Source organism: Mobula birostris, chromosome 2 (genome assembly GCF_030028105.1).
Source record: "Mobula birostris isolate sMobBir1 chromosome 2, sMobBir1.hap1, whole genome shotgun sequence".
NCBI classification, from domain to species: domain Eukaryota; kingdom Metazoa; phylum Chordata; class Chondrichthyes; order Myliobatiformes; family Myliobatidae; genus Mobula; species Mobula birostris.
The window spans coordinates 142,052,463-142,064,895 of record NC_092371.1 but is presented as its reverse complement, the minus strand read 5'-3'; the positions used below and the strand labels follow the sequence as shown (position 1 = coordinate 142,064,895).

At 41.7% G+C, this 12,433-nt stretch overlaps 1 protein-coding gene across 6 annotated transcripts in view; it reads right to left on the bottom strand.

The window, feature by feature from the left end:
* LOC140192102 (MFS-type transporter SLC18B1-like) overlaps window positions 1-12,433 on the bottom strand; it is a 52,777-nt gene that overhangs the window by 19,794 nt on the left and 20,550 nt on the right. For all 6 annotated transcript variants that reach the window (XM_072249919.1, XM_072249915.1, XM_072249916.1 and 3 more), the window contains 2 exons: window positions 8,575-8,722; window positions 1,882-2,038 (listed from right to left, as the gene is read on the bottom strand). In XM_072249919.1, coding sequence (XP_072106020.1) covers window positions 1,882-2,038; window positions 8,575-8,722 — 305 coding nt within the window. The remainder of the gene's footprint in view (window positions 1-1,881; window positions 2,039-8,574; window positions 8,723-12,433) is intronic.

The following is a 12,433-nucleotide window of genomic DNA, read 5'->3' as shown; positions in this document are numbered from 1 at the left end:
TATTCTTGCGGACCGGCCGACCCGGGGGTGGGTGGGGGGGGCGGGGGAGGGTAGGGTTGCCAACGGACGAGAGTAGCAGTCAAGTACGCTGGGTTTACCCCGAGAAAGACTACAATGATCATGAAGCCTTGCACGGGCACCAGCGCGCATGCGTGTACGGTTTTTTTCTACAAATCGTTTTTGACAATTCTGTTCGGGGGATCAGAATTACGACCGGAATATCGGTGATAAGTGGCTAATACACTCAATTTCCTTTCTAAAAGGGTTTATCTAATGAATTTAATATTAAACACACAGCGCATATTTTCCTCGCATGAATATAGTGATAAGTCAATTGTCAGGGGAGCTTGAAGTAAATTTTGAACGAACTTCCAGTAGAAGTGGTAGAGGCAGGTTCGATATTATCATTTAAAGAAAAATTGGATAGCTATATGGACAGGAAAGGATTGGAATTATGGGCTGAGTGCAGTTCGGTGGGACTAGGTGAGAGTAGCGTTCGGCATGGACTAGAAGGGCCGAGATGGCCTGTTTCCATGCTGTAATTGTTAAATGGTTATATAAGTCAATAGCATCATAACATTTTAAGTAACGTTTGGATATTAAACACACAGTGCATATTTCCCCCGTATGAACATATAAAATCATTGCAACACACCAATATCGCTGAATCAGTGGGAGCCCTGAGCTTATTTTCTTGCAACAAGACTGTCCAATCGAGGGGTGATGGGAGACAGCGATACTCAAAGGGGGTTCCTTATGTCCAGTCTATTCCGCAATTTAGTCTTCGTTGCATTCATTGCAGAGATATGTTGGAAATGGAAGCAACGTTTTCAGTGCCTTCGTGGCTATATCAGGATTTTTACCCTTGACTTTGATCCAGAATGCCGGCAGAGATGTTATGTCAAACAAACTTTCCAGTCCGCCGTCATTTGCAAGCTCGAGGAGTTGATCTCCTTCCCGCGCTGACATGGATGACACACGGGTAATGACCTCGCATGCGTAATGGCTCAACAGTGGGCATGACAAGGAATGAGGAAAGGTGCAGCTGACTCCTATCGCCAGATCATATCGCTTCCTCACGGCCCGGTAGCGCATGCTCTGCGGCCCGGTGGTTGGGGACCGCTGGTTTATGGTGTTCATTAATGATGGGATACAATATATATTCTGTTTAATTATGGATAGTGTTAGCATGATTATTCAATGAAATGAGATCTATTGCACATACATGTACAACCATACAATACAGGTAACTATCGAAAATGGATGTTTCTGACTTAAGAAAATTTTAGATTAAAGACAATTCTTAGGAATGGAACCCTTACATAACCTGGGGATTGCCTGTAGCTCATTGACTGCAATTCCAATAGACTAGTTCTATTTTTCTCCATTTGGTTTATTGATATACTGATTGTGATTATTTTTTTTTGTTCCTTCTAATTTCTTTTACTCCCTTAAAGGAGTCATGCAGCAACTGGGTTCGGTTCCAAAGGAACTGGCTACCTATTCTTCTGTTAAATATCATTCTAAGTCTGGGTGGGCATCCAGCAATTCAACCAACTGTTTAGCAGTGGAGGAATACGCCAGGTAAATCTTACATCTCTATGTCAGATATGATGAGAACAAAGATCACTGGAAATCAATCAATGCAGAAACTCAGATTAATATGATGGCCTCAGTTTACATTACATTTTTCAGAATAGTTGTGAACTGAATCTATTCAGCTGCTGATCACGTAACTAGTAAGCTCTGCAGTTAACTGGATTAATGGATTTACTGGCTTAAAATGGTTTTAAAAAAAAATTGCCTTTTAATTTGCAAGTAATTTTCAAACTATACAGTCAATAACAGTAAGCTAGAAAAGATGAAAATGCAGAATCTTACCGCATCTTGGTAAAATGCACATGTTCAAAGGTAGCATTAATAAAACCACACATCCCAGCATAACAAAAGGAATCTGATATCCAAATAATTGATACAAATAGCCTCCAATTGGTGGACCCAGTGATAGGCCAAGTCCAGTGAATACTTCCAGGGATCCCTAAGGAAAACAGAGTTTGGAGTTTGCGTTACTGCAGCTTCTATTTCTGGAAATACAGACATCATGAGAAGCAACAAACATCACATTGGGTCAGGCAAATAGTTCATTCTCTGAGCCAACCTACACAGAGGAAGTGGAAGAGCTCGAGGCCTGATGCCACGAAAGTAATCTCTTGCTTAATGTCAACAAGACAAAGGAGATGGTTATCGACCAGAAAAGCTCAGACCACCTTTTACATCAGCCGTACAGCAGTGGAAACTGCAATTCGCACAGAATTTTGGAGGCACGCAGCAGGCCAGGCAGCATCTAGAAAAAGAGTACAGTCAACATTTCAGGCTGAAACACTGACTGTACCCTTCTCCTAGATGCTGCATGGCCTGCTGAGCTCCTCCAGCACTTTGTGTGTGTTGTTTGGATTGCTAGCGTCTGCAGAAACTGCAACCAGTTTTCAAACTTCTGGGAGTGCACATCTTGCACAGCTTCTCACAGTCCCAGAATACTTCCTTCGTAATTAGGAAAGCTCACCAATGCCTCCACTTTCTGAGGCTGAAGAGAGCTGGACTATGCACATCTACATTCACAACCTTCCACAGGTGCGCAGTAGAGAGCGTCCTAATACACTGTATTACTACATGGTACGGAAACTGCAATGCGTTGAACAGAAATGCTTTACAACGGGCAATCAAAACTGCCCAATGCATCACCAGCACCAACCTACCTGCCATCAGGGATATATATATTCAGAAAGGTGCTGGGAAAAGGCCACCCACCCAGACCAGTCCCATCGGGGAGAGTACCAGGATCACCAGGCTCAAAAACAGTTACTTTCCCCAGGCAGCAAGGCTGATCAACAACTCCAAATGTCGAAGTTTAAAGTAAATTTACTATCAAAGAATGTACATGTGACCATATACAACCCTGAGATTCATTTCTTGTGGCTATTTAGAAGAAACCGGTTGGCTGGTGGTGGAGTGGATCAGCACCAACTTTGATGCAGAAGACAACAAACTGTGAAAATGCAAAAAGAAAATACAAGAAATAATAAATAAGCAGTAAATATCTAGAACATGAGGTGAAGAATCCTTAAAGGTGAGCCGATAGGTTGTGGAAACAGCTCAGCGATGGGTGAGTGAAGTTAAGTGAAGTTATCCCCTTTGGTTCAAGAGCATCATGGCTGAGGGGTAATAATTGTACCTGAACCTGGTGGTTTGGGTCCTGATCTTCCTCCTGATGGCAACACTGAGAAAAGAGCATGGCCGAGGTGGTGGGGTCCCTAATGACAGATGCTGCTTTTCTGCGATGGCACTGTGTATAGGTGCGCTCAGTGGTAGAGTGGGCTTTACCTGTGATGAACTGGCCACCTCTTTTTGTAGGCTTTTCCACTGAAGGCCATTAGCATTTCCATACCAGGATGGAATGTAACCAGTCAATATACCCTCCACCCTACATCTATGGAAGTTTGTGAAAGTTTTAGATGACATGCCGAATCTTTGCAAACTTCTAATAAAGTAGAGGCGCTGTGGTGATTTCTTTGTAATGGCACTTATGTGCTGGACCCAGGACAGATCCTTTGAAATAACACTGAGGTGTTTAAAGTTGCTGACTTTCTCCATCTCTGATCCTCCAGTGAGGACTGGCTCATGGATCTCCTGAAGTCAATAATCAGCTCCTTGGTCTTGCAGACATTAGGTGAGAGGTTGTTGTCGTACCACTCAGTCAGATTTTCAGTCTCCCTCCTAGATGCTGGTTCGTCACAACCTTTGTTTCAGCTACCCACTAATCCACCCCACCACTGCTACTCTTATCATTTCCTGTCAGTCACCTTACGTACAGACACTCCTGCACCCAGTGTCACTTTATGCACATATAATTAATCTATCTTTTATTTATTTATTGTGTTTTTCTACTATTGTGTTCTTTACCCTAGCATATGCTGCATCAGATCCGGAGTAACAATTTTGTTTTCCTTTACACACGTCTACTATAAATGACATTAAACAATCTTGTACAGGTGTGACTCATTCATTGAGAATTGAGAAGCTGGTTGGTTGTATGATTGCCGGCCGGTGGTGTAGTAGCATCTACACTGGACTTTGAGGCGAGTGGGCCTGGGATCGAATCCAGCCGGCTCCTTGCTCGCTTTCCATTCGTGCTGGGTTGAACATCAATCCAGCAACTTGGCCTTGTAAAAAAAACACACAAAATACTAAAGGAACAGCAAGGTTGCCGTCCGATGTGCCACAAGGTAGGGAGAGGAATAACATAACATTTCCTGTATGAAGACTGCAATGAAGTCGTATCCTGTGCTGCCCTGACTGCCACTTCTAGGAAATGTGAGCTGAAATAAAACACTGTATCATATACAGTGGAGGTGGGAGGAGAAGATGGTGGCGCGCCTGAGCGTGTGCAGCCCTCCGGTGAAAAATGATATCGTATCTGTTAAATACGGGCCGTGGACAATTCTGATTTGATGGAGAATGGACGTGAAAGCACAGAGGAACATCTGGAGAAATTTCTGAAATGCCGGTTCGCTGCTGTCATTACTGTGTGGTCGGGAATCTTTCGGAGGGAAGGCCTCAAAATCTCCGGCCTTGCCTGCTTTTGGCGACCGAGAAGGAGGTCAAATCGGTCGGACTGAGATGGCGCTCAATACTCGGTGTCGGAGAGCTGCTCAGAGCTCGAAGTTTTCGGATAACTCAGAGTCCAATTGTGGTCGGCATGGCAAGGAGAGTTTTTCTTCCTTCTCCCATCTGCGTGAGATGTGGGACATTTGAGCAACTTTGAACTTTACTGTGCTCACGGACTTCTTCATCAAGTTATGGTATTGTTACACTGTTGCAATTATATGTTATAACTATGTGGTTTTGTCAGCTTTTTCAGTCATGGTCTGTCCTGTGTTTTGTGATATCACACCAGAGGAAATATTGTATCATTTCTTAATGCATGCATTACTAAATGACAATAAAAGAGGACTGCGTGTCTTCATAATCTGATATTATATCGGAAGAAGGCGGCGCCAGTGAACAATGCAACCAAGGGTGATAGATTGGACTCACGTTATGATGCATTTCTGGTTTCTGGTTACTCCTTTTCCTGTAACCTTTTTTGTGCTATTTTGATCAGGGTGGTCTATAGATAACGAATGACACAAGGCTAGATTGAACTGAACTGAATATGCCTGGACTCTTTTGATGACTCTATGGGTTGGTGTTTTACATTGTATTTTTCGCTCTTTTTTTTTGCCAATTGAGCAATTTGTTTTTTTTGCACTTGGGGGGGGGGGGGGGCGGAACCTTGATGCTTTTCTCCGAACGTGTTCCATAGTTTTCCTTGTTTCATGACTATATGTGGGAAGACGAATCTTAGGGTTGTATACTGCAGATGTACTTTGAATCTTTGAATCATAGCAGTAGATGGCATGGAACAGACCTTTGGCCCTCCGATTCGATGCTGACCATCAGCCAGCCGTTCACACCACTATGCCGATTCTCTTTTGATTCTCCTCACATTCTTGTCAACTCACAGATTCAGCCTACGCTCTGCAGGCAATTTATAGACCATAAGACAAAGGAACAGAAGTCGCCCATTCAGCCCATCGAGTCTGCCCCGCCATTTTATCATGAGCTAATCCAATCTCCCATTTAGTCCCACTCCCCCGCCTTTTCACCTTAACTTTTGATGTCCTGGCTACTCAGATACCTATCAATCTCTGCCTTAAATACACCCAATGACTTGGCCTCCACTGCTGCCCACGGCAACAAATTCCATGGATTCACCACCCTCTGGCTAAAAAAATTTCTTTGCATCTCTGTTCTGAATGGGCACCCTTCAATCCTTAAGTCATGTCCTCTCATACTAGACCCCCCCACCATGGGAAACAACTTTGCCACATCCACTCTGTCCATGCCTTTCAACATTCGAAATGTTTCTATGAGGTCTCCCCTCAGTCTTCTAAAATCCAAGTACCGTACAAGAGCGGACAAACTTTCCTCATATGTTAACCCTCTCATTCCTGGAATCATTCTAGTGAATCTTCTCTGAATCCTCTCCAATGTCAGCACATCCTTTTTTAAATAAGGAGCCCAAAACTGCCCACAGTACTCCAAGTGAGGTCTTACTATAGAGCCTCAGCATCACATCCCTGCTCCTATACTCTATTCCTCTAGAGATGAATGCCAACATTGCATTTGCCTTCTTCACCACTGACTCAACCTAGAGGTTAACCTTAAGTGTATCCTGTACGACTCCCAAGTCCCGTTGCATCTCAGAAATATGAATTCTCTCCCTATTTAAATAATAGTCTGCCCGTTTATTTCTTCTGCCAAAGTGCATAACCATACACTTTCCAACATTGTATTTCATTTGCCACTTCTTTGCCCATTCTTCCAATCTATCCAAGTCTCTCTGCAGACTCCCTGTTTCCGCAGCACCACCGGCCCCTCCACCTATCTTCGTATCATCAGAAAACTTCGCCACAAAGCCATCTATTCCATAATCCAAATCGTTGATGTACAATGTAAAAAGAAGCAGCCCCAACACGGACCCCTGTGGAACGCCACAGGTAACCGGCAGCCAACCAGAATAGGATCCCTTTATTCCCACTCTCTGTTTCCTGCCAATCAGCCAATGCTCTATCCACGTATGTAACTTCCCTGTAATTCCATGGGCTCTTATCTTGTTAAGTAGCCTCATGTGTGGCACCTTGTCAAAGACCTTCTGAAAATCCAAATACACAACATCCACTGCATCTCCCTTCTCTAGCCTACTTGTAATTTCCTCAAAAAATTGCAATAGCTTTGTCAGGCAGGATTTTCCTTTAAGGAATCCATGCTGAGTTCTGCCTATCTTGTCATATGCCTCCAGGTACTCCGTAACCTCATCCTTGACAATTGACTCCAACAACTTCCCAACCACCGACGTCAAGCTAACAGGTCTATAATTTCCTTTTAGCTTCCTTGCCCCCTTCTTAAATAGTGGAGTGACATTTGCAATCTTCCAGTCCTCCGTAATCATGCCAGAATCTATTGACTTTTGAAAGATCATCGCTAATGCCTCCGCAATCTCCACAGCTACTTCCTCCAGAACATGAGGGTGCATTCCATCTGGTCCGAGAGATTTATCTACCCTAAGACTATTCAGCTTCCTGAGTACTTTCTCTGTTGTAATTATGACTGCACACACTTCTCTTCCCTGACACCCTTGAGTGCCCAGTATACTGATGTCTTCCTCAGTGAAGACTGATGCAAAATACTCGCTCAGTTCCTCTGCCATCTCCTTATCTCCCATTACAATTTCTCCAGCATCATTTTCTATCAGTCTGAGATCTACTCTCACCTGTCTTTTACTCTTTGTATACTTGAAGCTTTTAGTACCCTCTGATATTAGTTGCTAGTTTCCTTTCATAGTTCATCTTTTCCCTCTTAATAACCTTCTTAGTTTCCTTTTGCAAGCTTTCTAAGACTTCCCAATCCTGTCTTTCCAGTAATTTTTGCTTCCTTGTATGCCCTTTCCTTTGCTTTAACTTCAGCTTTGACTTCTCTTGTCAGCCACGGTTGCATCCTTTTTCCATTCGAAAATTTCTTCTTTTTTGGAATATATCTGTCTTGCACCTTCCTTGCTTCTTGTATGAACTCCAGCCACTGCTGCTCTGCTGCCCTTCCTGCTAGTGTTCCTTTCCAGTCAACTTTGGCCAGTTCCTCTCTCATGCCACCATAATTTCCTTTACTCCACTGAAATACCGACACATCGGATTTCGGCTTCTCCTTCTCAAATTTCACAGTGAACTCAATCATGTTATGATCATTGCCTCCAAAGGGTTCCTTCACCTCAACCTCTCAAATCACCTCTGGTTCATTACAAAATACCCAATGCAGTACAGCCGATCCCCTAGTGAGCTCAACAACAAGCTGTTCTAAAAAGCCATCTCGCAGACATTCTACAAATTCTCTCTGTTTAGATCCAGCACCGACCTGATTTCCCCAATCCACTCGCATGTTAAAATCCCCCACAATTAGCATAACACTGCCTTGCTGACAAGCCTTTTCTACTTCCTGTTGTAACTTGTAGTCCACATTACTGCAGCTGTATAGTTGCCAATGAGCCTGTGAACTTGATATCTTTGGGAGATGGGAGGAAACCACTGCAGCCACGGGAGGAAAATGCAAAGTCCACAAAGACAGCGCCAGAGGTTGGGGTTGAATCTAGATCACTTAAGCTGTGAAGCTGTGGCTCTGGGTCGTGCAAAATTGCTGGGCAGATAATTCTCTCATTCTTAACTCAAATTCCCCCAGGCTTGGTGAGGATCTCTTACCGATGACTGACAGAACTTGAACTGAACTCTACAGTTCAGTAAAGGTCGCTTCCCTTTTGCGGCCCAAGACAAAAGTTAAAGAACAAACTGAAATCTGGGAAACATTTTCATAAACCGTTTTGACTCTACATCAGAAATTAATATGTGCACAATGTAATAATACTTTTCATGACCCTTTCGCAGTGTTTAATTATCATATTAGGATTAGCTTTAAATTTCTTATTACCAAGACTGTAGCAACATTGTTTGGAAAAGTTGCAGCAAGAATAGAGAACGAGGCAGTGGAACTTGCAGCAAACCCAATTGCATCTACTGATCTTACGATGAAACACAAAGAGATAAATATGGGTCCATCTGGTGCCAAATTCAGTAAGCTGAAAAGGGAAATAAAAACTGACATCAACTCCTGGGAAGGATTACTATATATTTTCCTTTATTTTCACAGATAGGCTTTGTAAAAATTCAGTGAATTTATTTCAGTTCTTTATATATGGTCATATAGGTTTACTTCAATATATCCACCCACTTCTTATGTTACAGCTTCGGGCTGCAAGAATGCTCAACAAATTTCAAACTGCCATTTAAAACACTCAAAAGAGCCAGCTTCAGGTAACTTTGCCTGTAAACTCATGCCATTCATTTAATGAAGCAAGTAGCCAAAATGCATGGTCCCTTTAACAAGCAAGATTTAATTTATATAGGTGTAATGAAGAAATCTCTGTGTAACATTTGTGCTGCCAAATGTCAATTAAAACACAGATGTTTCAGTGAAAGGGAACTTGAATTGTAACTTAAAGCAAATGTTTTACAAAAAGGAGAGGCTTTTTCAGTACTATCTCATAATGACAGATAATAAATTTAAGAGCATTAAATTGGATACCATACAACAATGTCATAAAAGAGTACTGAATAATGCAATAACAACTGTTTATAGATATCTGAAGTACAAAGTGCAATCTCAAAATAAATTTATAATCAAATTACGCATCATATCCTATCTTGCGATTCATTTTCTTGCAGACATTTACAGGAAGGAAAAGAAATACAATAGATTTCATGATACATAAAGTTCGAATGACAAACACCAATCTGCAGAAGACAAATTGTACAAATATTACAAGAAACACTGACAACAGGAATTAAGAGGGCTTCTAAGTGAATTTGTAGTTTGTAGAATCAGTTCAGAGTAGTGGCGATGAAGCTATTCATGCTGTTTTCAGAGACTGATGATTGAAAGATAATTTTGGTCCCTGCTAGCCTACAAAGTACCCAGGACATCTTTAGGGAGTGGTGTCTCAGAAAGGCTGCGTCCATTATTAAGGACCTCCAGCACCCAGGGCATGCCCTCTTCTCACTGTTACCATCAGGTAGGAGATACAGAAGCCTGAAGGCACACAATCAGTGATTCAGGAACAGCCTCTTCCCCTCTGCCATCCGATTCCTGAATGGACTTTGAAGCTTTGGACGCTACCTCACTTTAAAAAAAAATATACAGTATTTCTGTTTTTGCACATTTAAAAATAATGTATTCAATATATGTAATTGATTTACTTGTTTATTATGTTTTATTTTATTAATTATTTTTTTCTCTCTCTGCTAGATTATGTATTGCATTGAACTGCTGCTGCTAAGTTAACAAATTTCACGTCACATGCCGGTGATAATAAACTTGATTCTGATTCTGAACCTGGTTCTGTCGGACCCAACGCTCCTGCCTGATGGTAACAGAAAGAAGAGGTCCTGGCCTGGATGGTGGGGGACTTTATGATAGATACTGCTTTCTTGCACTGACTTTGGAATGACGCTGATGGTATTGAATGACCTTGGAGTTGAACAGGTGCTCCTAGGTTTATCGCCAGTCAGTGCTGACAGGAGGAGCATGCCCAGAATCCAGTGCCAACCAGAGACCCAGGATGCTGTTGAAGGGAGATGAAACAGCTGTGGCCATCCTGGGAGTGGAGTGGAGTGAGGTGAGGGTTGGTGGTGAGGTCTATCAGTAACGAGGACCTCAGTGGTCAGTGACCTTGAGATGTGAAGAGGTGATGACTGAACAAGCTCAGGAGAGAAAATGGTGACTCTAGGGACAGGGTGTGGGTCGGATCTTGGGAGATGAGACTTTGTGGCCAGGGATCATGGAGGAAGTCAAGATGGTACCAGGACTCAGAAGGCTGATCAGAAATTGAAGGGGTGACTGGAATTCAGAGGTGAGAGGTGTTAATTAGAACCGTGGAGGACCGCCCCTGTCTGCCAATGGAGTAGCAGTATTTTTCTGCCGCTCTTAGTTTTCTTTCTTTCCCCCAGTTTAAGCTTTGAATTTAAAATTTTTACTTGTTGATTCTTGAGGGCGATCAATATGTCTATGTCTACAAGAAGTGGGAAGAATTTACCTGAACCTAGTGATAAAGGTAATGGGAAAGGAAAGGTGCAAAAGGAAAGATCTGATGAAATGCCATCGTGGGCTGAAGATATCGTTCGGACACTGAATTCAATTAAGGATCAGAATGGATCAATTAATGACCAACTGGAAAAGAATAGTAATGAAATGAAGTCATTTCTGGGAAAACTTAAAGCCCTGGAAACTCAAGCTATTTCACACGAAGAGGAGTTGAAGATAACTAAGCAAAAGTTGTCTGAAGCTACAACTCATTTGGAAAGATATCAAAATAAGATTATAGACCTGGAAACTAGGTCTCGATGAAGGAATATAAGAATTGTTGGGCTGCAGGAAGGAGCTGAAGATGGAGATCTAACGGCTTACTTCGGTAAGCTTTTCCACACTTTATTTCCTACCATTCTATCAAAGCAGCCTGCTATAGAAAGGGCACACAGGGCATTTATCTCGAAATCGAAGGACTCTAGTAAACCAAGATCTGTTCTGGTTTGCTTTCATCACTTTAAAATTAAAGATCAAATAATACGACAGGCAAGAAAACAGAGAGTTTTTAGATTTATGGAATCTGAGCTCTGCTTCTACGAAGATTATCCAAGAGAGATAACGGAACAAAGATCAAAATTTGCCCTGGTAATGAAACAAGCATATGATAAAAATCTTTTCCCGTCTCTGAGGTACCCGACAAGAATTAAAATTTTCCCTGCTAATTCTCCTCCTCGTACTTTTTTTTGATCCAAAAGCTGCACTGGATTTTGTTCAGGCTTTGCCTGCCGCTGTCACCGACGCCGCTGTTGAATGATCCATCTGAAAGGTTGTTTGGCTATTTCTATATTATTCGCATTTTGGAAAGAAGATTTATGCAGGTCACTTGTATATTTCATCGAGAGACTAATTAAACAAGACGGAGTGTAGTTCTTTATTGCATATTATTAGTTTTCCTTTGGAAAGATTTATCGTTTAAGTATCTCTGTTCAAATGACCTCTGGACATTCCATGACTGAGGGAAGAAGATAAGGTGATTTGTTCCTTTAATTTAATACTTGGTAGCTAATTAGTAGTTTTTTCCTACTAATAAGGCTTTTTATATTTTTTTTCCTGTTTTATTATAATACTTTATAATTGAATTTAAAGCTTTTTTAGGGAATTAATATTAAACTTAAACATGGCGCTAGTTTTGGTTCTTTCTTGTTTATTAGTTGATGGAGTGTAAATACCTTATTTTGCTGAGACTTTATTGCCTTTTCACAAGGTCACTCTACTTTTTTTACTAACTGGGGGTGGAGGGAAAGAAAACACAGACAGAGCAGTCAGCAGCTTCGAATTCTATCATAGATCGCTTGCCTCTTTCGGGTTTCTGGGTGTGGGTGGGTGGGTTTAGAGTTAGGAGTTTTTTCCCATTGGTTGGTTCCAGAGCATGCATGTTTTTTATTTGGTTGTATTCTTCATCACCGCCATCTTTGATCATCCTGTATTAGTATGTGCTCTGTGCATGTATAAAGTAGAATGAAATTATAGTATGCAGTTCAAACAGATTAATATAATAAGTTGGAATATACATGGTTGGAATCATCTTATTAAACGAAAGAAGACTTTTAAAATTATTAACTGATTCCAACCTGATATGATTTTTGCTCAAGAGACACATATCAGGGCGGGAGATCAAAATAGATTTTTTAGATGGTGAAATGGTTTG